At 44.1% G+C, this 25,573-nt stretch overlaps 1 protein-coding gene across 1 annotated transcript in view; it reads left to right on the forward strand.

The window, feature by feature from the left end:
- CTNNA1 (catenin alpha 1) overlaps positions 1–24,704 on the forward strand; it is a 166,390-nt gene extending 141,686 nt beyond the window's left edge. The window contains exons 11-18 of the mRNA XM_029215977.1: positions 5,080–5,236; positions 12,840–13,040; positions 13,601–13,752; positions 18,572–18,682; positions 20,327–20,508; positions 20,665–20,770; positions 22,358–22,492; positions 23,545–24,704. Of these exons, the coding sequence (XP_029071810.1) occupies positions 5,080–5,236; positions 12,840–13,040; positions 13,601–13,752; positions 18,572–18,682; positions 20,327–20,508; positions 20,665–20,770; positions 22,358–22,492; positions 23,545–23,832 (1,332 nt within the window). The 3' untranslated portion in view covers positions 23,833–24,704. The remainder of the gene's footprint in view (positions 1–5,079; positions 5,237–12,839; positions 13,041–13,600; positions 13,753–18,571; positions 18,683–20,326; positions 20,509–20,664; positions 20,771–22,357; positions 22,493–23,544) is intronic.
- The last annotated feature ends 869 nt before the right edge of the window (positions 24,705–25,573 follow it).

The raw sequence follows: 25,573 nt of genomic DNA on the forward strand, positions 1-25,573 counted from the left end.
TAAATGTAAGGATTATGGAGACATGGGGTGATAGCATGAGGTAGATATGGGGTTGAGAATGTTTTTTGCTTTTGAGTTTTAGTCGGGAGCATTTTTCTATGTTTAGCTGATGGAAATAATCCAGTAGAAGGGAAAAACTGGTAATAAAGAATAGAGCAGAGAGAATTGCTAGGACATTGTCCTGGAGTAGAGGAGAAGAAATGAGATCCAGTGGACAAGTGGCAAGGTTGGTAGGAGCATAGATAGGAACATTCATAAGTAAAAAGAGGTAAGATAGAGCATGTGGCATGGATGCAGGTAAATGGATAGGTGTGGTGATAAAGATTTTATAGACATTCTCTTTTGATTGCATTCATCTTCTCATTTAAATAGGAAGCAGAACTATAAGCCGAGCGTGATGATGCTGGCAGAAGTGTTACAGGTTTGAGGAGAAGGTATGGAACAATTACTCTTTTAGGGTTCAGACTTGAGGAGAGGAAGAGACTGATTGGACTAAGGAAATCTAGTTCTCTTGCTGTCCCCAACACTATGAGTCCACTTGAAGTTGAGTGATCAAGATTTTCAAGGAGTTCCATTCAACATGGTTCAGAGCAGGAAATCATGAATTTTATTTTAGACATGTTTATTTTGAAATGTCTGAGACATCTGAGTAGAGCTGTTGGGTATGTAGCTAGGAAATGACTTAGGGGCTAAAACGAATGGTCTGGGTTGGAGATGTGGGCGTAGTTGGCAGATGGGTGGTATGTAAAATCATATGATGAAATTGCTCACAGGTGGGAGAAGTGTAGAATGAGGAGAGAAGGTAGCATAGGATCAAGCCTTGAAGAACTTCAGCATTAGTAGAGGAAGACAAGACAGCAAAAGAGACACAGAAGAAGTAGCCAGAATGGTGGAAATGAAACAGAAAAAGTATCTGACAGAATCTAACATCCAGACCTGATAAAAACACTTTGTAAACTAGTAATAGAAGAAAATTTCCTCAGCCTGATAACATCGTACTTAATGATAAAAGGCTGAATACTTCCCATTAGGATCAGAAACCAGACAAGAATGTCCTGTTCAGTGTTGTACTGGAGGTCTTAGCCAACGGTAGCATTTAAAAAGTTGCCATGGTATATATGGTGGTAGTGCATAGTTTGGGGCTCTCTGCAAATTTAATGAGCAAGAATAGTGACTCATTAATTTATAAGTGAGAGTAAACTTTTCCCTCTAGTTGTTTCCTAGGGATTTGTAGGTTACCTTAGGTAGGCTGTTGATGTCTTACCCCATTTTCTACCGGTATTTTAGTGTTCTCCTTACTGATTTACCTAACACTATATATACTTCATCTGTCATGTATATTTAAATACAGATGTAAATAGAGAATTTTCTAAGACATGAGGAATGTTCAGTAAATGCATAAATAAACACGTTCTTTTAGGCTTATTTTAAATTTAATTCATTATGTATCTGGAAACAATCTTATTTAGCACATAAATATAAGTGTGAAGTGAAGCTATAACTTTATTTTTCTCCAAATAGCCCGTATCAAATGTAGAAATATGCCATTCCTCACTGATTTGTGATGTCACTTTTATCATACACTGAATTCTGCTCTATGATAGGGTCTGTTTTTAGACTATTCTTTTCAGTTACTTTAGCTTTGTATTACATTTTAACTCCTTTCATTACTCTTTTTTTAAAAAATATTTATTTATTTGGCTGCACTGGGTCTTTGTTGCGGCACACTGGATCTTCATTGCCGCGTGCAGGATCTCTTTTGGTTGTGGCATGTGAGATCTTGAGTTGCAGCATGCGGGCTCTTAGTTGCGGCATGTGGGATCTAGTTCTCTGACCAGGGATCGAACCTAGGCTGCCTGCGTTGGGAGCACGGAGTCTTAGCCACTGGACCACCAGGGAAGTCCCTCTTCATTACTCTTGCTCTCTATCCCTAATATCTTTTTGCTAATTCTCAGCTATTTACTGTTCCAGATTAATTTGTGAATAAATAGGTCAGTCTTCCTACTCCTAAACATGGACTGTGTTTCTATTTATTCACATTTCTTTAATGTACCTCAGAAAAATTTAGTCATTTTTGTTACTTCAGTCCTCTGGGTTTCTTTACAGATTTAATCCCACATATTTTCTATTAATTGCGTTCATGAAGGGCTAATATTCCCCTCATTTTATGTCCTGTTTTCTGGTATATAGAAACGTTACTCATTTTTATATTTATATTGTCTCTAACTAACTTAATGAAGTCCTATTAATTCTAAGAGTTTTTTCAGTTAACTCACTTAAGTTTCCTAGATAAAGAAAGATGATCTACATTGAGAAGTAATTTTGTGTCCTTTCTAACAGCTTTTTATTATTATTTCCATTTCCCATTTTATTTCATTAGCTAGAAAGATCATTATTTAACTAATGGTGACAGTAGGTGTTCTGATCAATAACATCTTGATTTTTAAGGTAATGATTCTAGAGTTTCACCACTAAGTATCATGTTGGATAATTATTTGAAGTAGGATGTTAAGTATCTTTCTATTCCTAATTCATCAGAAATTAGTATTTATCGTGTCCTTTGTAAGCAGTTTTGTAATCAGAATGAGAAAATTCACCTTAGACGAGGTCCTTTTCCTCCATTATATATAAGGTATTACAGAACAAAGAGCGCAATTTTCTCTTTGTAAGGGAAAATTATCTTAATATTTAAGACATATAATTAATTCCCTGACCCGTGTTTACTTGGCTCTCTTAAGAAACATTTTCTTCACCCAGATTTTCTTACAAAGTCTAGCTCCACACTGATTCATTGATACATTAGTGAATTAATGAGTTAATTAATGAAGAGTAGTCCACAATGTTGAATCACCCAGTGAGAAACGAAGGGAAGAGGGAAAAGAGTCAAAGAACAAGCCTGGGAACGATGAAAATAGGGGAGACCACAGTATAACACATGGGAAAGATAGGATACCTCTTCTTCCAAATAATTTATTGTCCAAACTCATTCACTTTTGAAAGTAGTGGGCTATTAATAATAACTGGGATAGCCTAGTCCCCAAAGTCTATGAATCTATAATTGATAGTCTTGATAATCTATCCCTTCCAGTTATCTAGGAGGGAAGAGGAATAGTTACACCAGTCAAATGGGTCTGATTCTTCTTTAGTTTGTTGATTACAGTCCTTGGGGGGTTGGGGGGGCTAAGTTGATAACCACACTCTTGAATACCTCTCCAGTATATTAGGAATTATACATATGACCTAAAGGCATGTGGTTTCTGTAGCACCGAAAAAACATCATCTCAAACTCCAGCCCTCAGGTAGCATGCCCAAATGACTCTGTGATAACTTATTGTTCTGCCTCTTCTAGATGTCCAGTCCATCACCACCAGTTTCCTCTTGTCTTTGCTTACCTTCAGAGTTGCATTATTATGAACACATTTATTTCCAATAACCCATAAGCACCTTGTACATAGAAATCTTACTAATTATTCTCTCAGCTCCTTTTCATACTTACTTTTATTATTCACTCATTTACTGAATACATCAAAGGATCTGAAAGGCATTTCTCCAAAGAATATACACTAGTGGTCAACAAGTACATTAAAAGATAAGCAACATCATGAGCCATCAGGGAAATGGAAATCAAAACCACAGTGAGATATCACTTCACATCCACTAGGATGGCTAAAATTTTTTTAAAAAGGAAAAAGGAAAAACAGGTGTTGAAGATGTGGGAAAATTGGAACCCTCATACATGCTGGTAGGAATGAAAAACGGTTCAACTGCTTTGGAAGACAGTAAGGCAGTTCCTCATAAAGTTAGCCATATGATCCAGCAGTTCCATTCCTAGTTATATATTCAAGAATAATGATAACAAACAAAACACATATGTGAATGTTCATAGTAGCATTATTCATAATGACCAAAAAGTAGAGAGAATTCAGATGTTTGTCAGCTGATGAATGGATAAAGAAAATGTGATAAATTTGTATAATGACATATCATTTGTCAATAAAAAGGATGAAATACTGATACATTCTATAGCATGTATGAACCTTGGAAACATGTTAAGTGAAAGGAGCTAGTTCCAAAAATGCACATATTAATATGATTCCATTTTAAGGAAAAGTCCAGAATAGGTAGAGCCATAAAGACAGAAGTTAAGTTAGTGGTTGCCAGGAGACAGGGTTCAGGGAGATAGGGAGTGACTGCTAGTGGATATGGGGTTTCTTTCTGGAGTGATGGACATGTTCTAAAATGATTGTGGTGATGGTTACAAAACTGAATATACCAAACATCTTTGAATCTTCCAATTTAAATGGGTGACTTGTTTGGTATATAACATTATATTTCAGTAAAGCTGTTTTTTTTTTCCCTAAAGTAGTTACTTTTTATTATTCTAGAAGAAATTACTTTTTAAACTTAATAAATGTTATACTTTCTGTGAAGTTATTATATGTCAAATACAGTTATCTCAGAAAAAAATATTTTTTTTTCTGTACTTTGAGAATGTACCCAGAACCTAAAATGCCAAATGTTCATCACAAGATTAAGAATGGTGGGTGACTGGAACACACCTCGGTATCGTATAATCAGAATAGTGATGTGCATCTATAAGATGGAATAATGAACAGTTAATGTTTTTTAACATACATTTAATGATATGGAGAAGTATTTAAAAGAAGAAACAGGAATAGTCAGTTTTATGTAGCATAAAATTCTAATTATGTATTTTTTCATTTGGCACACATAACGTGTGTATGTGAGGGAAAAAAAAGCCTGGAATATAATGTCAAAAATTGTGAAGAGTTGTTATCACAGGGTGGAGAGATTAGAGATACTTTTGTTTGTTATCATCCATAGTTCCAGTGTATTACTGTATTTCAGATGTATTACTTCTCCATTCACATATAAAGCCTGTTGTTTAATACTTCTCTACTTCATTTTTGTAACTGTTAACAGTGGAGCATGTGGTATCATGCGTCCTCATGAAATGCACAGGAGACAAAGCATAGACACTGTGCTGACCAAATTGTCTCACTTGTTTTATTTTCATGACTCTGAAAGAGTAAACAATGAACTTTAATGTCTTTGCAGGTTATCAATGCTGCATTGGCTTTAGCAGCAAAACCACAGAGTAAACTGGCCCAAGAGAACATGGATCTTTTTAAAGAACAGTGGGAAAAACAAGTCCGAGTTCTCACAGATGCTGTCGATGACATTACTTCCATTGATGACTTCTTGGCTGTCTCAGGTAATGAGCTGATTCCCCAGAGAAGGATGTGAGGCTGTGCATAATTACTTTCACCTAAGTTACAATAATGGGCAATCAAAATGCCCCCAAGTATGGGCAGGTAAATTATTCTAGCAATAATATTGTGCTGATTTTCATTTTAATTAAAAACAGCAACAACAACAAAAAAAGCTACCACTGACTCCTGAGCAGTGGGACTTGGAGTTGGAGTTGTTTCCCTTGTTATGGGGCTGGTCTCGATCTTAGAAGTGTGAATTAGTAATCTGCCTGGCAGAGGTTTTTCTCTGTTTATATAGAGTAAGATCTTGCAGCTGTGACCTGTACAACACCATAGCCATCCACCTCTCTTGCTGCTGCTGTGTTTAGAAAAAACACCTGTGTCCTGGCTGTGGTTATTTGTTATGAGCCTATGAGACTTAGGAGGAGGGATTCCCAACATCATAGCTTTAGTTTCTTTTGTAAAAATTGTTCCCCTTGGAAAGCTTCTCTTTCTCTCTCCCTCAGAAAAGATCGTAGTTTAACTGCCTACTTTTCGAAAGACTCTGTCTGCATGATGCACAGATAGAAAACAGAGAGGAAATATTTAAGTACCTTTTAATTATGAACTTACAAAAAATAAATCTGGGTAATTGACCTCACAAAAACAGTTGATTTCATTATATAAACATAAACTGGTAATGACATAGTAAATTGCATTCATATAGAAAATGTCTGTCAACTGCAATTCCCTGTTTATCGCAGAGATAAGTTTCAATCCATCTTTTTAGAGTTGAGCAAGTATAAATGCATTCTCCATTTAACAGGCCTCTGCTGCCCTCGACTGCACTGCTTGCTCTCTGGAGGTGCCAGGTTTCCTGAGGCCAGTGGCTGTGGGCAGAGTCAATGGCTGGTACTTGTAGGGCTGAAACTACCTGTCACCCCAGGGAACCACAGTTTGGAATGTGGGAGATGTGAGTGGCCAATGGGGCTTGAAACAGAAGCGGGGCTTAAGTACATGCACAGCACAGTCCTCCAGCAGTGACCTATATAAGGTGACAGTGTGTTCTGCATAATAACGTTCCCCTGTGTCTGCTCGCTCTCCTTGGGGTTGGAGCTTTGGCTCTACTTGAGATAGTGGGGAGCAGGCAATCCGTAAACTGCAAAACAAGGGGGTAAATCATGCTGCTGCAGGACTGCCAAATTGCAGGTGCTGGTACTTTAAAACAAAAAACCCATTTGTAAGCACATCTTTGCAGGTGCCAAAAATGCAGGAATTGCTTTTTTGGGAAATCTTGGCCTTCTGTTGTTTTCCCCAGTGAAGTACTGAATTATTCTTTTTCATAGATTTAGAGAAAAACACTCCACTTTCACAGCACACTTTTAAGCAAACAACAAATTCTGATATCTAAATACAAAGCCCCCCTCCGGAGAGAGATATTACATTCCTAAACTCACTTACCAAGTAAGGCTTGGTCTCAAGGGGTTTTCGGGCCTTCTTATAGCAAAATAAAATGTAATAGAATCAAATGTCCCTCATGCAACATTCTTCAAATCAGAGAACAAAAGGGATTTTGCAGTAGCATTTAGTGGGATCCAGGCAGTATCTTTAGGGTATATGACATAAAACAGAAGAACAATAAAGAGAAATCAGATTCTTTAACAGATACACTTTTGTCTGGTGAGTATGTTCAATTTTTATGCAAATGTGGGAAAGTAGAAGAGTTGACTTGATGGAAAGGAGTTTAGACAGTTTCTATTTAGCAAATAAAAACACAGAACAGCCCTCTCAGAAAGTGGTGGTGCTTTCAGAGCATCTGAATTTTAAAGATCCACCTTAGTGTGTTTCTCTAATGTTTTGTCACAGACTTGCTTAGCAGTGTCAAGTAATTAAATAATTAACAGGACAAGACTGTTATTCACAATTCCTTTGATTTTTATGGTGTGCTTTTTAGGGGCATGGGATGAAGGGAAGAGACAAGCAGATACCTGTGCAGAGTTCTACTGGATTGACCAGTTAATTTTTAACATTCAGACTCCTTTATACCCTTATGCACTTACCTCACCCATGGCAGCTTTAGCACTATTTTTTTTTTTTTTTTTTTTTTTGCGGTACGCGGGCCTCTCACTGTTGTGGCCTCTCCCATTGCGGAGCACAGGCTTCGGACGCGCAGGCTCAGCGGCCATGGCTCACAGGCCCAGCCGCTCCGCGGCATGTGGGATCCTCCCAGACCAGGGCACGAACCCGTGTCCCCTGCATCGGCAGGCGGACTCTCAATCACTGCGCCACCAGGGAAGCCCAGCTTTAGCACTTTTTATGTGGCAGACTAGAGATGTCTCTCCATCTCACCTGATACACTGGCTCTCATTGAGAGGAATCCCATTTTCAACCGGGCAGGCCCCCACTGGTCCCCAGTCCTTGGCCCTTGTACAACTCACAGCCTCTCTAGAGGTGCCCCGTGGATTGGAGAGCAGGCGTCATCTGCAAGTACTGTGTGCAGTCTTTATATCAGAAGCTGAGATCTGCCCACTCCTATTACCCAGAGGCTCAGTAGTCTGTCAGCAAGGTGGGCATGTTTCTGAGTAAGGGGCTGCAGGACAAGTGCCCAGCACAGGGTCTGGCTTAATGTTGGTGGACTTCATAAAATTTTATGTAATGAAAAGTAAGACTGCTGCTTGACTCCTTGGAGTGGTGGTGTTTTACTGTGTCCTGGGATATTGTGGCCCTATGGCAGTGTGATAGGTTCTGAGGAATAGTTCTAGTAATGATTTTTCACCATCAATCCCCCTTGAAATCCCTGGGGCCTGTGTGTTTGCTGTAGCCCTGCCCACTCATGAGAATCCATCCAAAGGGAAGTTACTTAGGGGATAGGACTGAAAGGACCCTCTGCTGCTCTATCTCCATTGTTCCTGGATATTCTGTCCCATTGGTTCCAGAAGTTCCCTCGTGCTTATTACAAGTTATATCCTAAATTTGTGTCTCAAAAATTAATGGTCATCTTGTGTGTAACCTGGTAAAGCCATTAAGACCCTGATGCCAGTGTTTCATGAGGCTGCAGGGCAGGGGGAACTTGAGTCACTGTGTATCAAATATGCCAGTGGCACTTGAAAATAGAGAGGGACATGCAAGCCACCTCCGGGGGAGAGGGAGCGGGACCCCTGTTCCCCAAGCTGTTCTATTCAGAAGGTTTCCTTGTAAATATTGGAGGTGGTTTAGGATGCTACAGAGCGTTCAGCAAACTGTGAATATATTTATATGGACCAATCCCTTAAGGACAGTGGTTTGAAATTTATCAAAGCGATAAAGACTGTTTGAATTTCATTTGAATTGTATTTGATAAACATTTTCCATGGAAATGAAATTTACTTTCTCATTCGTTTACTCTGCTTTCATGTGGAAGTTCTGATCCTCCACACACACACACACCTTTTTTTTTAAGTTGCAAGTGGTTGGTTAGAGTGGTTCTAGTTGGGTTTATTACTTTTCTTTACCAAGTGCTCTTGGAAACAAATAACATAATGCATTAGATACTTTGGGGCAACACATAGGAGTAGTAATTTGTACTCCTTCTTCTTCATTGTCAGTGTGCTCAAATAATTTGGTCTGATTGGTCTAAATAAAAGGATTTTTGTACCTAATTTTTGTTTCTGTGTTTAATCGCAAAAATCCAAAACTGAAAGTAAGGTAAGGAAGTGGTGAAGTTAGTTTGATTTCTGACTCCCATGCCCCCTAGCTTGAGCAAGTCACTCAATACTTCTGCGCCTGGTTTCCACATTAATTAATAGTGATTTTTAAAAAGTGGTTACTATAGAGTTAGTTAAATGTCAAGCACTCAGAATCTTTCCATAATATTAGAGTAAGTTCTCTATATAATGTATTAATATTATCATCTCCTGTGAATGCATAAGGCTGCACTGATAAAGATATCCAGAGCAAGGGGAGGGCGGAACGGGCCCTGTTAGACATTGTGGACTGAAGGCTTTCTGGAGAATGCCAGTTGGCTTGGTTCCGGAGGGCAATTAGGCATCATACATCTACTTTATACATATATGCCTTTTGACTTAGTATTCCCATTGCTAGAAAATTTCCCCAGGGATGTGTACATAGATGTTTGCCAAAATACCTGTACAAGGATGTTCACTTCAGCCAAAATGCCTAAGAGAAGACTGGATAAATGAATGATGGCCCCTCCGTCTGTTCAGTAGGGTACGGTACAGCCATTAATGTGGATGAGGAAGATCTGTGCAGGCAGTTCTAGAAAGATTTTCAAATGAAAATCAGATATGTTAACGTCCATAATGTGATCCCTTGGAGATAGACTGTTGTATGTGTGTGTGTAGGTTTTTTTTCCTTTTAGAAGCATCTACAGATAAAGACTGTATTAAACAATCAGTTTTTAATGGGGTACAGATTGGTATGTCTACTCAAAATGGAGCCATGCTGAGTTTACTTGGAAATTCAATTAAGGTAAAGTAACTTATGGTTTAAGTTAGTTGTGGGTACCTCCAACCCTCCCATATTTGCACATGTCCAGTGGGAACTCACTTCTCCCTTAGGGCTCAAGTGTAGAGAGCAGGTTGTTGTGTCCTGGGTATATAGTGGCCTCAGCTGGCTGGGGCTTTCCCAATGAAGGTGGAAAATGTTACTTTAGTCAGCTTCCTGAAATAGAAGCCTTCCTTGGTGGCTAAAGAATGGCAAGCTCTTCCCTGGTTTGGGTTCAGCTGGAAGAAAACCTGTATAAATTCAAGGAGATCTAAATTGATTTGTAAAAACACACTTACCTAGATGAAGGTTAACAAATCCTTGGTGGAAGTTTGGGCTACTTTGTTTAATGAATGACAAAGAATGCTATACTTCATTGATTCTAAGATGTGCTTTCCGTCCCCTGGTATTAACAATCCTGATACCAGGATGAGTCTTAAAAATCAGTGATATGAGAAAACATTGGTTCATAGTTTCATTAGCAACATCTTTTCTTTCCTTTTTATTCCTTTCCTTCCCCTTCCCCAAATGTTAGATTCAGTAAAAGCAGCAGTATTTAACCTAAGGCCTAGTATGGTAGGCAGGCTCAGTACCAGTCTGCTTAGTTTAATATGTAGAGAGTTTGTATATAAAAGATGTTTCTGATCTAAACATGGGCTCTAAATCCATTTATTCTTATAATTGGTTCACATATTCCTCCTAAAATTGGTTTATGTAAAAAGTTTAATACGTTATCTCTTTCAGTAGTGCAATGGTGTAAATTCTAGCAAGTCTCCTAATTTTTGAATTAGCACATGCTAAATTATGGTCTTCTTAGCTATCTTATGGTAATTCACTTTTCCCTTCTGCAGTAGAAATTTTTACTATATTTTGGCTTTCCCTGGAAAGGTATTTATTTTAATTGATGAATTTTTATTTTTTAAAAAGACTTTTAGAGCAGTTTTAGGTTCACAGCCAAATTAAAAGGTACAGAGACTTTCCATCTACTTCCGGCAGCCACACACGCACAGCCTCCCCCATTATCAACATCTCCTACAACAGTAGCACATTTATTACAATTGATGAACCTACATTGACACCTCATTATCACCCAAAGTCCGTAATATACACTCCTGTTCACTCTTGGTGGTATATACTTCATAGGTTTGGACAAATGTACCCATCATTATTTTCACTGCCTTAAAAATCCTCTGTGCTCCACCTATTCATTCCTCCCTGCTCCAACCCCTGGCAACTCCCGAGGTTCCTGCATGTCTCTTCATAGCTTAATAGCACTTTTTTTTTTTAAAGTGCTGAATAATATTCCACTGTCTGGATGTGCCACAGTTTTTCGTTTCACCTACTGAAGCATGCCTCGATTGCTTCCCAGTTTTGGCAGTTATGAATAAAGCTGCTGTAAACATGTGCGTGCAGGTTTATGAAGACTTAAGTTTTTAGCTCCACTGCATAAATACCAAGGAGTGCAATTGCTGGATCATAGGTAAGAGTATGTTTAGTTTTGTGGGTGCAAGTCCCTTCCCGCAGTCTCTTGGGAACTACAAAATGAAGGGCCTTGTTCCCGGAGCCTACAGGGGATCTTGAAGCCCAAAGGCAGGGCGTTGTGGTGGCTCTGTTCTTTGCTGAATCCACTAAGTATCACTTGCCTCTGGCTCTCCTTGAGATAAGAGGAAATAGCATCGTGACCACTAGACACTGTCATGTATAACTTGACTGAGTATGTTAGCAGAGGCTGTGAGGGAAGGGTAATGACTTTGGAAGGGAATTAAATCAGGAACCAGTCTAGATAATGACAGGTCAAAGCATAAGGTAACCAGGGATGGCAAAGAAATGACCAGGTGTGTTTCTTTCTTTCTTTCTTTTTAAATTTATTTTATTTATTTATTTTTGGCTGTGTTGGGTCTTCGTTGCTGCATGTGGGCTTTCTCTAATTGCGGTGAGCCGGGGCTACTCTTCGTTGCAGTGCACAGGCTTCTCACTGCAGTGGCTTCTCTTGTTGCAGAGCACAGACTCTAGGAGTGCGGGCTTCAGTAGTTGTGGCCCGTGGGCTCAGCAGCTGTGGCTCGCGGGCTCTAGAGCACAGGCTCAGTAGTTGTGGTGCACGGGCTTAGTTGCTCTGCAGCATGTGTGATCTTCCCGAACCAGGGCTCAAACCCATGTCCCCTGCATTGGCAGATGGATTCTTAACCATGGCGCCACCAGGGAAGCCCCAGATGTTTCTTAAACAGATTACATTTGCCCTAATTGTCCTGTCTCTTCCAGAAAAACCAGAACCATTAGTCTTTCACCTATTGTGCCAGGTACTTTCTTGGTTTAAGGAAGTGAGCGTGTCTTTAACAGACACTGCTTCTAAGAGTTCTTACCTGTCTTGAAAGCTCCTTTCCAAGCTGCAAGGAAATGGGCAGGCAATGACCTGGAAGCTTTGTGTTGCTCATTCACCCACCCACCCCATGGATTGTGGGCATCCCTGTCACTTGGGCTGTCTGTTGGTAGACTCTGCAGTTCCTGGTGGTGAGAACATTCCCTTTTTTATGACTAGACAGCTTAACAGGAGTCAAGGGTTTCCTCAAATAACACAACAGGCCCACCTGCATCCCATGAGTGGTTTACTGAATGTTTTGCCTCAGGGGCGGTCCCTCAGCGCCCTCCAGAGGGGACTTTAACCTGCCTTCCAGGGCCTTCTCCTGTTCCAGAGCTGTCCTGGCATCTTGGTAGCTTGTCTGAATACCATCGGCATCTACTGGAGGGAGGGGCAAGGAACTGGGAGAATAAGACCTTACAGTGAACCTTTTCTTCTAATTTAGACTTTGTTTGGGATGTAAAACCAGTGAAATCATTTAAGGGAAGGAGAAATTATTAAGGATTCTGTGATCTTGAATTTTCCGCCTGGCTTAAAACTGTGCCTTAAAGATGGGCATCTCTGTCTCTTTTAAACCTGGAATAAAGATTGTTATTCTTGGAGGTGATTGCAGGTTGAGTTTCTGTGGGACAGTTAATCTGGTCTCTTGAGTGAAATGATACGTGTAAAGCTTTTGGCACCGTAGCTGGCACAGAGTGAGCTGTCGATGAATAATAGACGCCAACTAGTTGTCCCCTTCTAGTGGAAGGCCTCCTCCCTCATTCAGCTTTTTTTTGTTTGTTCCTCAGAGAATCACATTTTGGAAGACGTGAACAAATGCGTCATTGCTCTCCAAGAGAAAGATGTGGATGGGCTGGACCGCACAGCTGGTGCAATTCGAGGCCGAGCTGCTCGGGTCATTCACGTGGTCACCTCAGAGATGGACAACTATGAGCCAGGGGTCTACACAGAGAAGGTGCTGGAAGCCACCAAGCTCCTCTCCAACACAGGTGCGGGGGCTGCCTCCCTTCCTTGTGCTCCCCACACACAGATGGCCTGGTGGCCAGGCCATCCAGTTAGTACAGGCCCTGTGGTTAGGAAGTAGGACGCTGGGACTCAGTTCGGTCTTAGGACAAGAATTCTAGAAGGTATGTCAGATTTGTGAGAAGTTGGTCAGCCACATTAAGGCCTCACAAACACATTTCCTTCATGTGTGTCCCACAATTAATAATGGGAGTTATTTTAAGATGAACGTCTGAGTTATATCTCCTGTCAGTGAACACAGTAAATTAAGGAGGGTCCCATTCTAGCAAGGCCTCAAGTTAATCCCAGTTCTCAACCATGTAAATCCTATGTTGCAGAATCTGCCCAGAGACAAAGAAGATGATTTGAGTCTGTAAAATACAGCATTTGATTTATTTCAACCATAAATACTTCTCACATAGGTAGAAGCATAGGCTCTTCATCATGCATCCTGCCTCTTTGTGTCTAACTGAGGGATTTAGGGAGGGCTGGTAGAGCAGTGATGTTTGCAGGGCCAGCAGGATCTGCCATGCTTTCTTCTCCGCAGTCATGCCACGTTTTACCGAGCAAGTGGAAGCGGCCGTGGAAGCCCTCAGCTCAGACCCCGCCCAGCCCATGGATGAGAACGAGTTTATCGATGCCTCACGCCTGGTGTACGATGGCATCCGGGACATCAGGAAAGCGGTGTTGATGATAAGGGTGAGTAACTGCATTTCAGATGTTTTAACAGCTTCTTTCTTATCATTTTCTAAACTTGAGCAATGCATCATTTTGGAACTCAGCAGATGAGTGGCAATATATTAAAGCCATGAATCTAAAAGCTGTTAGAATGAGATATATTTAATTACGTTGTCTAAAATGACTTTTAGTTGCAAGTTAGAGCCCAAACTTGGGCTGAGAAGGGGAGCTAGTATGAGTTGGCCGTGACGATTTACTTCAAGTTAAACAGTTGCCACAGATATGAGGCTTCCGTTTGAGTTAGAGGGAAACTACAGAAAATAAAGGCTCATCAGTTAATTTCAGAGAAGGGAGTATTTCCTTAATGCAGGTTGAAGCTCTTCTTTACATGGAGCACCCCTCGCCTCAAAGGTGGCAGGCAGGCAGGATGCTAGAACCCCAGGGTTTTGAGGGTGAGAATGAGGGGCTGTGGCAACTCCCGGGCTCGGGGCCAAGCGTTGAGCCCTCTCACCGTAGCTGAATGGAAGTGCCACCTGCTCTGGGCCCCATGTGACCCATCCTGTCTGAGGCAGCAGCAGTTCTCACCATCTGAGACAATGTCTAGGGCCCCCTGTGGATTAGCATGCACAAAGGCGTTTTGAGAAACTACTGACTCCTCTGTGATCATCCCCAGTGTGCTGCGCTGGGACTCACAGCTGCCCTTTCCATAGCAGTTGATCCCTCACATGCTGTTCTGAGCATGAACAGCTCTGGAAGCTGGGAGCAGAGCCTGTGCCAAGCTCCCCTAGGCTCACCTGGACCTCCCCCAGGCTCGGGCCATCCCTGCCATAGCCACAGAGCCAGCAGTTCGAATGCAGGGTCTGCCTGCTGAGTAGACAGCTGCTTTGCTATGCTGACGATCTAGTCGGGTCAGGGGAGTGTTTCCGTTACACCTTCATGGGTTGCTAGTCAAACCTCCCAAGGTAGGCAGGGGTTCTGTCCCACTTTTTACCCCCTCAGCTGGAAACAGAGGCCATTTCTGAGGCCGGTGCATTAGGCTGGACCCATTCTGTATGCAGTGTAGAAATGCTTGGGCAAGATTGCGTTTCTCTCTGGGGTGAGGAGGAAAGAGAACAATTCAGGGATGGCCTGGTTGGCTGATGGCTGTCCCTGCAGGCCCAGGTCACCTGGACATGCTGGGGTGTGGCGGGGGAGAGCTTGGGGAGCCTTTTTGCTTTCTTCACGGCTGCTGCTGTGCTAGAGAGCAACCCATGCTCAGCAGGTCGTAGCCCGGTTGAATGCAAGGTTAAACCCAGCAGCCAGATCTCAGTGGTGTGAAGGGATCCCTGGGTCCGGTGTACCAGTCGTGGTAAAACACAGCCCTATTTTTCCAAAGTTCTTTGCATACTGACAGACACTTAGAGAATAGAAGAAATGATAATGAGGAGTCACTGGGTGTTTGAGATTAATGCCTTTGGGGTTTTAAGTGAGCTGGTATGCACACACTCCAGGATGCCTGCACGTTCCAGGGCCTGTTCTGTGGAAGCAGGTCGGGTTGTAGGAAACCACACCCTGGGAACAGGCAGGCAGCTTGGATTCCTGTTCACGTCTGTGACTCTAAGCAAGTTTCCTCATCTTTCTGAGACTCACATGATGGTGTTGATGGTTTTAATGGGATGAAATGGAGGTAACGTGTTCAGCCCAGGGCCTGGCATATAGTAGCTGTTTCTTGCGCACTTACTGCTGTGTTGGAGCGCAAGTATGACAGAGGCCCTGGCAGGCTTGGTGAGATAGAACCTGGGGTGTGGTCAGCTGGGAGGGCCCAGAGCAAGGGCAAAATAGGTCTGTGGCAGCAGTGGTTTAACTCCTCCTGTATTGTCTTGATTTTAATTCAGGAATCATCCTTCCAACCCCCCGGGCCTCTTGGTTTCTTGATGTCTTATCCTCCCCCAACCTCAACCTCACTTGCCTAGTCTTACCCAGTCCTTGTCATTACCAGTATCTACATCATCCCAGTGTCAGGTTTCCCCCTTCCATCAGCTCACTGTCTCTGGTGCTGTGACTCCCAACAGTCCTTTGAGTCCATCAGGATCTTCAGCCAGTTGGCCCTCCCCACTTGCAACCCTCACTCAGCCCTTCAGGTCCTTGCCTCACTCCTTTTCTAGCTTTGAGTCTGGTCCATCGGTATAATCTCCTTTGCCCCCTTTTCTGTCCTCTTGTTTGCCTTGCAAAATACAATCCTAGTGAAATTCCTTCTCCTGCTGAGCATGGTGTAGAAAAGTGCAGCCACCCTGAGTGGGGTCACCGAACCCAGGACCGTCAGGGGGCCCTTGATGCCATGCAGCCTCGCCCACACAGCCACAGAGTCTGGGAGCATTTCATATCTTCCTGCTTGCCTCCCCATCTGTGCCCCATCCTACGTGTCTGGCCTCAGTGCCTGTTGCACTGAGGATCCTGAGGCAGTTAGAACATCTGCTCCTGGCTGAGCCCGTCCCCTGCACTGGGTCCCATTCTCTCTTCCTCCAGCACCTTCCCCCCAGCATACAAACATGCCATTATTTCTCCTGTTATAAGAAAATCTCCTGGCCCCCCTCCTCCTCAGTCTCCTTTGCTGGTTTATCCTCATCTTCTCAGCCCCTTACCACTGGTACACCCTGTAGCACAGTTTTTCACCTCTCTCTTTTCTGACTGTACTCATTCCCCTGGTGCATAAAGACGTGAGAAAACCAGCAAGAGGTTGACTCTTCTGCGGTCCACACTCATCTAGCCACCTTGCCTACTGCCTCTCACTTGTCTAACAGGCTCCTCAAGCTTACTATTCCCCAAAGTGAGCTCCTCATCTCTCTCCACCCTGTTTTCTCTTATCAGTTGATGGCAAATCTGTCTTCCACTTGCTCAGGCCCAGACCTTGGATTCACCTTTGATTCCACTTTTTGCCTCAAACCCTGAATCTGATTTATCAGGAAATCCTGTTGGATCTACCTTTACAATAAATAGAAACTCTGAACACTGTTCCTACCGTGGTCCAGGCCACCAGCATCTCTCACCTGGATTCATGCAGTTGCTTGCTTCTCAGCCAGTCTCCCTATTTGCATCCCTAGGTGCCTGCAGTCTCATCCACAGAGCACCCAGGGTGATCCTTTTAAGCTTCAGTTAGATCACGTTATCTACTGCTTAGTACTCTCCAAAGGCTGCCGCGTCACTCAGTCCTTACACTGGCCCACAAGGCCTTCGAGGAGCTGAACCTGTCACTTCTCTGACCTTATCTCCTACTGCTCCCCTGCCTTTGCTCCCAGGGCTTCAGCTGGCACTGTGCCATAAGGGCAGTGAGCTGAGCCCTTACTGTGGCCTTGCCATTCATCCAGTTCCCCAGGCCTTTCTGTTGGTGACTCCGTCCTGCTGGAACACTCCTCCCCCAGGTACCTCCTGTGCTCCCACCTTCATTGCCTTCAGGTCTGTGCTCCAATGTCACCTTCTCATGAGACCTTTCCTGACCACTGATATAAAATTACAGTCCTCCTCTACTGCTTACTTATAGCACTGATCACTTTCTAATAGGTCATGTGATTCACTTTTGTCATTTTTCCCATCAGAATATATGTGAGAGCAGGGATTTTTGTCTGTGTCATTTTGTACCTTCAGCACCTAGAACAGTGCTTGGCACACAAATATTCAGTGAATGAATGAACGAATAGGAGATATTTGGTTTTCTTGGCAAGAACAGTTCTTGGGTCTGTGATGGGCTATCGAGGAAGGTGGGGAAGTGGAGATCCTGTTACGAGGGCATCCCTTTGACAAAGCTCCTCCACAGACTGAGGCTCAAGTGTCTGTGACCTCAGGATTAAAATGGCGAATGGCAGCAGGACTCCAGGATCTTGCATTGCCATGTGACTCACTGGTTCCTCGAGTGACCCTGGCTGTCCTCACCTCCTCATCGAGGGGCAGGCCTGGCCTTTGCACCTGTACAAACCCAACATACTCTGGGCAGTTTTGGATGCTTCCTCACAGGAAGCCCTTGGGCTGGGCTTGGATTAGGTCCTGGTGCAGATGAGGGACTCGCCTCACTGCCCTCCTGTCACAGGCCGGCCAGCTGGGCTAAGAGGCAACCCCAGCTGTTTGCTTGCTGCCCTGTTGCTGATAACTTCTAGAAGATGACATTATGTTTCAAGTCAGCAGCTAATCATGAGAGGCTGGAGAGTGTACAAAATAAGAATTTTATTTTATAATTAAAGCAAAGAGGTAGGACCAGTAATCGGTCCCTTTGGTATTTATTCAGACCTTATCTGCCATATTCTCTCTTTAATAAAAGTAAGTACATAAAAATACATTGCTTATTTTTACCTCTCAAATCAGCCTTTGGTACCCTAAGAGAAGTTCCAGTATTAGTTAATTCATTTAATTTTCTTTTTGTCATAAAATGGGAAAGTTATAAGAATCTGCTTAATGTTGTATGAAACTGCTATTTTTAACACAGTACCTTTTCCACCCAGGACAACTCTCACCTTTGTCTTAAGATGCAGGTGTTGGAGAAGTACGTTAAGAAGTGAAAACCTTTGTCAAGCAAAGAGTGTTGACTCATTGGTAGAAACTGAAACCCTCAACCCCATAAAGGACCTGTGTCCTTTGGGAAGTGCTGGTGTGGTGCCTTTGCTTGCTGTTTGTTGAACGGGCTGCCTGGCACGTGCATGAGCTAAAGCAGGGTCTCAGACAAATATCGAGCAATTTTAACTTTATTCCTCACGACTGTTTGAAATACTGCAGAAAATTCTGGATGTCTGTACATCAGGCTGTGGGCCCAGAGGGCTGGGGAAGCTGGAGGCCTAGGGTTGTGTTTGACTTGTGATTTCTGTCTCGGTGGCAGACCCCTGAGGAGCTGGATGACTCGGACTTCGAGACCGAAGACTTCGATGTCAGAAGCAGGACAAGCGTCCAGACAGAAGACGATCAGCTGATAGCTGGCCAGAGTGCCCGGGTAAGGACCAAGTTTAACTTGTCCTGCAGACCCTCCCTGTCCCTCTCTGTTCTTGGCTTTTTCTTTTCCAGGAAAACACTCTCACTATTGAGAACACCATTTTTCCTCTCGTTTTCTTTGGCAGTAGGACCGAAGTTATCCTAAGTTGTGGCACCTGCTAGTCAATTGTAGGTTCATCTAAAACGTCTTCTCAGCTGTGCCCTGAAGCGTTGGTTTGTGAAGAGCCCTGAGTCAGGAAAGCCCTAGGATCTAGTCAATGCAATGTTTGTTAATAGGACAGTGAAATTCAAAAAAGATTGCTGTCTTTGCCTATCTCAATGATACCATGGGCATGAACTATTTAATTATTAATGGATTAAAAAAAATAACAGTGGTACATTCAAGAAAATCAGAGCCATTGCATTCATTTAAGTCATTAAATCTTCAATTAACTGCATTTATGTTTTTGGGAGGGTGCCAAGAAATATTACTAAGGAGTCTTTTTTCACCCCTTAGAAGATATTTTGAACAGCGGGTACATCCCTGCTTTAAGCCCCACTCAGTCCTAAGCATTTTGGGAAGCTGAGTGGAGAGGAGCCCAAGGCCCTGAGTCTGTGAGTTGAGGTGGGCAACAGGCCTCCAGGTGCTGCGGTGATAAGGTTTAAATGCCGTCTCAAGTACCTAAAAAGCATACTCTGCAGCAGGTTCTCCTCTGCCTGCCTGCTTGCCTTCTTTAAAATTCACATTCTAGGGCTTCCCTGGTGGCGCAGTGGTTGAGAGTCCGCCTGCCGATGCAGGGGACGCGGGTTGGTACCCCGGTCCGGGAAGATACCACATGCCGCAGAGCGGCTGGGCCCGTGAGCCATGGCCACTGAGCCTGTGCGTCCGGAGCCTGTGCTCCGCAACGGGAGAGGCCACAACAGTGAGAGGCCCGCGTACCGCAAAAAAAAAAAAAAAATTCACATTCTAAAACTACTTGTGGGTCACCTTGAAAAGTTGGAGATGTATTACAGCCACCGGGCCTGCCACAGAAAGGACTCCCTGTATTAGCCCCTCCCTCATCTCCTCTCCCCATGGCAGGAGGCAGAGGATGAAACTTTTTTTTTAAGGTTCAAATGAAGTTTATTTTTTTTAATATTTTAATTTTATTGGAGTATAGTTGATTTACAATGTTGTTAGTTTCAGGTATCAGCACAGTGATTCAGTTATACATTCTTTTTTAGATTCTTTTCTCATATAGGTCATCACAGAATATTGAGTAGTGTTCCCTGTGCTATACAGTAGTTCCTTGTTGGTTATCTCTCATAAGAGATATATATGTGGTACTGTGTGTATGTTCATCCCAAGCTCCTGATTTATCCCCCTGCCCCCCACACGTTTCCCCTTTGGTAACCATAAGTTTGTTTTCCATATCTGTAAGTCTGTTTCTGTTTTGTAAATAAGTTCATTTGCATCTTTTAAATTATCAGTAGATTCCACACATATGAGTGATAGCACATGGTATTTGTCTTTCTCTGCCTGACGTACTTCATTTCAGAGGATGAAACCTATTAAAGCATTAGCCTACCTGTGTCATAGATTGCTTGGTGGAAATATTCTTGGCTAATGCACTGTGAGAACTTCATATTCTCTTTATGTAAGAGCTTCCTGGGCTTCTGATTTTAGGCGATCATGGCTCAGCTTCCCCAGGAGCAAAAAGCAAAGATTGCGGAACAGGTGGCCAGCTTCCAGGAAGAAAAGAGCAAGCTGGATGCTGAAGTGTCCAAGTGGGACGACAGTGGTAATGACATCATCGTGCTGGCCAAGCAGATGTGCATGATCATGATGGAGATGACGGACTTTACCCGGTGAGCAGTGCCCGGCCCCAACCTGCCACACGGAGGGCTGCCCCCCTCCCTGCAGGTCACCTCACACAGGCAGGACATGCTGCTCTGTACACACTTTTCTGTTCATCTCCACCTACGAGGGCTTCAGTTATGATCATTCTTGTTCCCTTTTATCAGAGGTAAAGGACCGCTCAAAAACACATCAGATGTGATCAGTGCCGCCAAGAAAATTGCTGAGGCGGGATCCCGGATGGATAAGCTTGGCCGTACCATCGCAGACCATGTAAGTGACAGACTTGCCACATGGGCCTTGAAGTTCATCCTGGGACTCTGGCAGCCCAGCGGTGGTAACAGTGTTTTTCATGAGACACAGTACTTTTCCCATCTCAAAAATTGTTCTTAACTCGTCAACTCACTTGACTAACATCAGCATAGAGTTTTAAGGATTTCTGTATTCCTGTTTCTTCTTTGACAAGTTTTATAAGGCAGGCCCAGTTTGCATTACAGCACATCTCTGGAGCAGGTGTGTATGTCCTGAAATCTTCCCTTGGTTGACAGCTAAAACCAGCCTTTACTGTTGTTTATTATCTCTCAGATCTCTTCAGGATGTCAGCTCTGGGCAGGAGCTAATTCTGCAAGCCCTAAAAATACACTGAAACTAGGTGTATAAGAGCCTCTTCTTGTGGAAGTATTGCAGTATTTCATGTGAGAATTAGGAGCCCTTTTGGCTAGTGCTTTTGGAAAGCTGACGTGCCCAACTGGGGACAGACATCTATGTCCTCAGTCCCCCAGCCTTCATCCTTCATTCTCTGTATCGATATGTCCAAAAAGTGGTTCCTACCTCCTGGAAAGTTTACAATATATTTCCCTTGATGCTCCAAGATATTATCAGCTGTAGTTACAAACCCTTCCCACTCCTTTCCCTGAAGTATCCACACGCTCAGCCTGCATTGGGGTTGCGGGACAAGTGACAGTGGTTTCTCATTGCTCAAGCCAAAGACTGGGAGGTATCCTCAACTCCCGTCTTTCATGTAATAACCGATACTCAGCCCTGGTGCTTCTACTAGCCACACGAATCTCAACACCATCTATCTGGTCCTTCCCTCTTAGCAGCCCCCAGCTGAGTCCTGACATGCATGGCCCATGCCTGCACAACTGTGGCCTCTCCTCACTGATTTCCTGCTCTCTCCTCTGCACTCCAGCCTCCATACAGTTGCCACAGTCTTCTTATATGATCACCTTAAAATGCAAATGAGGTATGGCTCTGCCATGCTTCAGTAGCTTCTTAGAATAAAATTCTAAATCTCCAGCATGGTCTGCACCCCAGCCTCACAGGAGGGAGTTTTTTGCAAACACTTGAGAGAGGTGCTCTGTTCCTTCTTTGGGTGAAGTCTCCGAAGTTGGCCCTGAGCTTTGGCAGCAAGACAGGCATTTCCCTGTGACTGGTCGGGACCCCATGGCTCCCACGTGCTCTTCTTGCTTTGGTTGACTCACCTGTTCTCCATCTTTGCCTAAAATGACCCTCCTTTCATCAGGTGTTTACAGAGTGCATCATAACTGAGCAGATAAAGTCCCTTTGAGCAGAAGAGCTATTTGGATGGTTATCGCCTAGCTCACAGCGCTCTCACTTTTCTCCAGAACTAGACTCTCGCTTGCTGAGGCTGTTTTTCACCTTTAGGGGCAGGGGCTGCAGCAGAGAGTAGCCTAGGGCTATGATGGCCCCAGGTAATTGGGTAACTCCTCTCTTGCCCTTTGCTCAAGCAAGGAGTGAAGAGCTGGTGGCACACTGAGACTTTCAGAAATATCTGTGGGGGTGGGTGTGTCTGGGCCGGGCTCAGAGTGCTTGGTGCTAATTCTGCTCTCCCGTCAGTGCCCAGACTCAGCCTGCAAGCAGGACCTGCTGGCCTACCTGCAGCGCATCGCCCTCTACTGCCACCAGCTCAACATCTGCAGCAAAGTCAAGGCTGAGGTGCAGAACCTCGGTGGGGAGCTGGTCGTCTCCGGGGTAAGTTCCATCTGTGAAGAGCTGGTTAGTGGGAACGTGCTAGGAAGTGTGCTGTGGGAAAACTGGAAGTTTCCTCTTGGTCCTCAGAGGCCAAGGGCTGCACATTGGCTACTTCCTGCAGAACTGCAGCTCTGCTTAGCATGGTTGGTGACAGCTAGGAGCTCTTACAGTGCTTGCCTCTTCCCCTTTGTTGACCACCCCATAGGTAAAAGTATTTTTGTCTTCATCGCTTTTCTTCCCCCAGAGAGAACTGAGCCTGTTCAGAAATTGCAGAGATGACATATAGGCTTTCTCACACCCCCTCCACTCAGAGTTCCCAAGTAGTATCTCTTCCCTTGTCTGTTTACCATGTCACAGTTCTGGACCCCTTGTCACCTTGGGCAGGGGAAAGAGGACATCTCGCTCCACTGAAGCCCTGTGGCTTCTGCTAAACCCCACAGAATTTATTTCAAAGAAGACTTGGTATGTTGGACATACTCATACCATTTGCTTACCTGCTGCAACATAAATGCCCCTGTCTCTGGGGAGCAATTATCTATATTCTCTAAATGAGAGAGGAGACTCCCCGGGTCATTACTGAAAGCACTGGGGGGGCGTCTCTGTCTAGGAGGCTGACTTATTGCCATCTCCCCCTGCACCATGGCTGTCCGTGGCTGTTCTCGGTGCTTATGGTTATAGCTCTGCCATCACTCAAAAGATTTCGGCAGATCCTCCCCCAACTTGAGTGAATGAAAACTTGTTGAGGGGTGGGGGCAGGTAAGGTAATGGTACCTTAGGTTTATATCACTCCTTCCTTCTTCAAAAGACCTGAAACATAGGCATTTTCAGGGTATTTGGATAAGAGCACCCAGTCACTGGGAGAGCCAGTCAGGAGCAGGGCTGCTGCCCTGCCCTGTCGTAGTCCAGGAGGAGTCGGGACTCCACTGCCAGGGACTGACAGCCTCCAGCTGGACCGGAGGGTCCAGGCCCTCTGGTACCTAGACCCAGGCCCCTGGGTACATGTGGGGTTGGAGGTCAGGCCTGTGCTCCTCACCTACCTTTCTGCCTCTTAGGTGGACAGTGCCATGTCCCTGATCCAAGCTGCTAAGAACTTGATGAACGCTGTGGTGCAGACAGTGAAGGCGTCCTATGTGGCCTCCACCAAATACCAGAAGTCTCAGGGGATGGCTTCCCTTAACCTCCCTGCTGTGTCGTGGAAGATGAAGGCGCCTGAGAAAAAGCCCTTGGTTAAGAGAGAGAAACAGGATGAGACACAGACCAAGATTAAGAGGGCATCTCAGAAGAAGCATGTGAACCCTGTGCAGGCCCTCAGCGAGTTCAAAGCCATGGACAGCATCTAAGGCTGCCCCCAGCCCTCAGGGCTTCTAAAGATCTGTCACTGTTCTTCACTCGTGTATTTGCTAAATAGAACACTGATGTTAGATTCCATAGGAAAATAGATTTCAGACCTGGCCAAGCTGGTGAATTTTGCAAAGACATACTTGTGTTTAAGTCAGTCAAAAGTACTTTTAGAAGTCAGGAGCGTATTTCTAGCTGTATTTTTTTATAAGCGTAAAAATTCCATAACCAAAGAGAATCCCACATTAACTTCTTAGTAACACTGTTGACCAAGTTGAGATGCCTGTCCTCCTAGTGGCGGCAGCTGTAGGGTTTGAGAGAAGGGGGTCTGACTCCACCCTGGTTCATGGAGAGGGCTTCCACCAGTTCGACTGGTATTAAATGACGAAAGATGACCCAGAGTAAGCAATCTGGGCATCTTAGGAGGCCCTGGAAAAAGGAACATTCCCAGAAAGGTCTTCAGAGGGACAAACATAAATGTATCATGAAGAAAACTGATTACTCTCTTTATGATGTGAGAATTTTAATGCTTGGCTACAATAACTAATGTACTCTGCTGCAGGACATTAATGAAGTTGCTTTTTTCAGGCTAGAATGTTGTGATGCTGTAATCAGAACATGCTTTTTTCCCTTTCTTCAGCTTCAAATGCAATGCAAATTCATCATTGGGCTCACTTCTAATAATTGCAGTGTTTCCTGCCTTGGGCTTATGAGAGAAGCCTGACAAAATAGTGTTTGCTTAGGCAGTAATTTAGACTTACCTTATTTGTGATTACTATAGCTACAAGGTATAATTTTACTTTCTTATTTAAATTTTATGAATTTGAATGTTTTTTACACTAACTTTTCCCAATAAAGTCCAAAATGAAACCAAGTCTAAGGGGCCAGAGTCCTTTTCTTTGCCTTCCAGTGGAGTCCAGTTTTACATTAAACATCTCCTGGATTTGCCTGCAGTGCTCTGGGCCCTCCCGCTGTCCCTTGTTCCCTGGATGGTACTGCCCAGCGAGGAGACCATGCCTATGGCTCTAGGCTGAGGGCCGCACCTCCTTGCAGCTTCCGTGCGAGCCCAGCAGGGAAGGCCATGCCCACAATGGGAATTCACATGTCCGTGCTTCAAGGTGCAGGTCAGAACCTCGGAGGCATCCTTGACATCTCCCTGGATGTCACCCCCTCTCTGCTGAATCATCCCCATCAGTTTGCAACCATACCATGGTAATGGCTGCCTTAAAGATACTCAGCCTCCTCAACCCCATGTCCTTTCCTAGCCAACATCCCCACTTAAGCAAAACTCCCTAAAGAAATGTGTGTAGTCCTTGTCTCCTCTTCCTCACTTCCGTCCCTGCCATCCAGTCAGCTCTCTGCCCCACCATCCTATCACCATCCTCCATTCCATCTTACTGTCCTCACCCTATCAGCGGCCCAGGTGAACACGCCCTCCCTCCTGACAGCTCCTCCCCTGTCCTCCAGAGCACCTCGCCCTCGTTTCCTGTCTTCCTTACTGGGAGCTCCTTCTCCTCCTCTTCCTAGTTGTTCTAAGTTGCGCTGTCCCAGGGCTCAACCCCTGGGCCTCTTCTCTGTTTCTGCTGATTCCTGATCTTAGCCAGACTCCTGACTTTAAATACCAACCAAATGCCAACTTCTCCCAGAACTAGACTTTTATAACTGCGTGCTTCCTGAAGTCTCCACTTGAATGTCTCCGTAAGTATCTCAAACTGGACCTGTCCAGATTCTTCCCTTTGAAAT

This window comes from Monodon monoceros, unplaced genomic scaffold, assembly GCF_005190385.1.
Source record: "Monodon monoceros isolate NGI ecotype Baffin Bay Population unplaced genomic scaffold, NGI_Narwhal_1 Super_Scaffold_12, whole genome shotgun sequence".
Lineage (NCBI taxonomy): Eukaryota > Metazoa > Chordata > Mammalia > Artiodactyla > Monodontidae > Monodon > Monodon monoceros.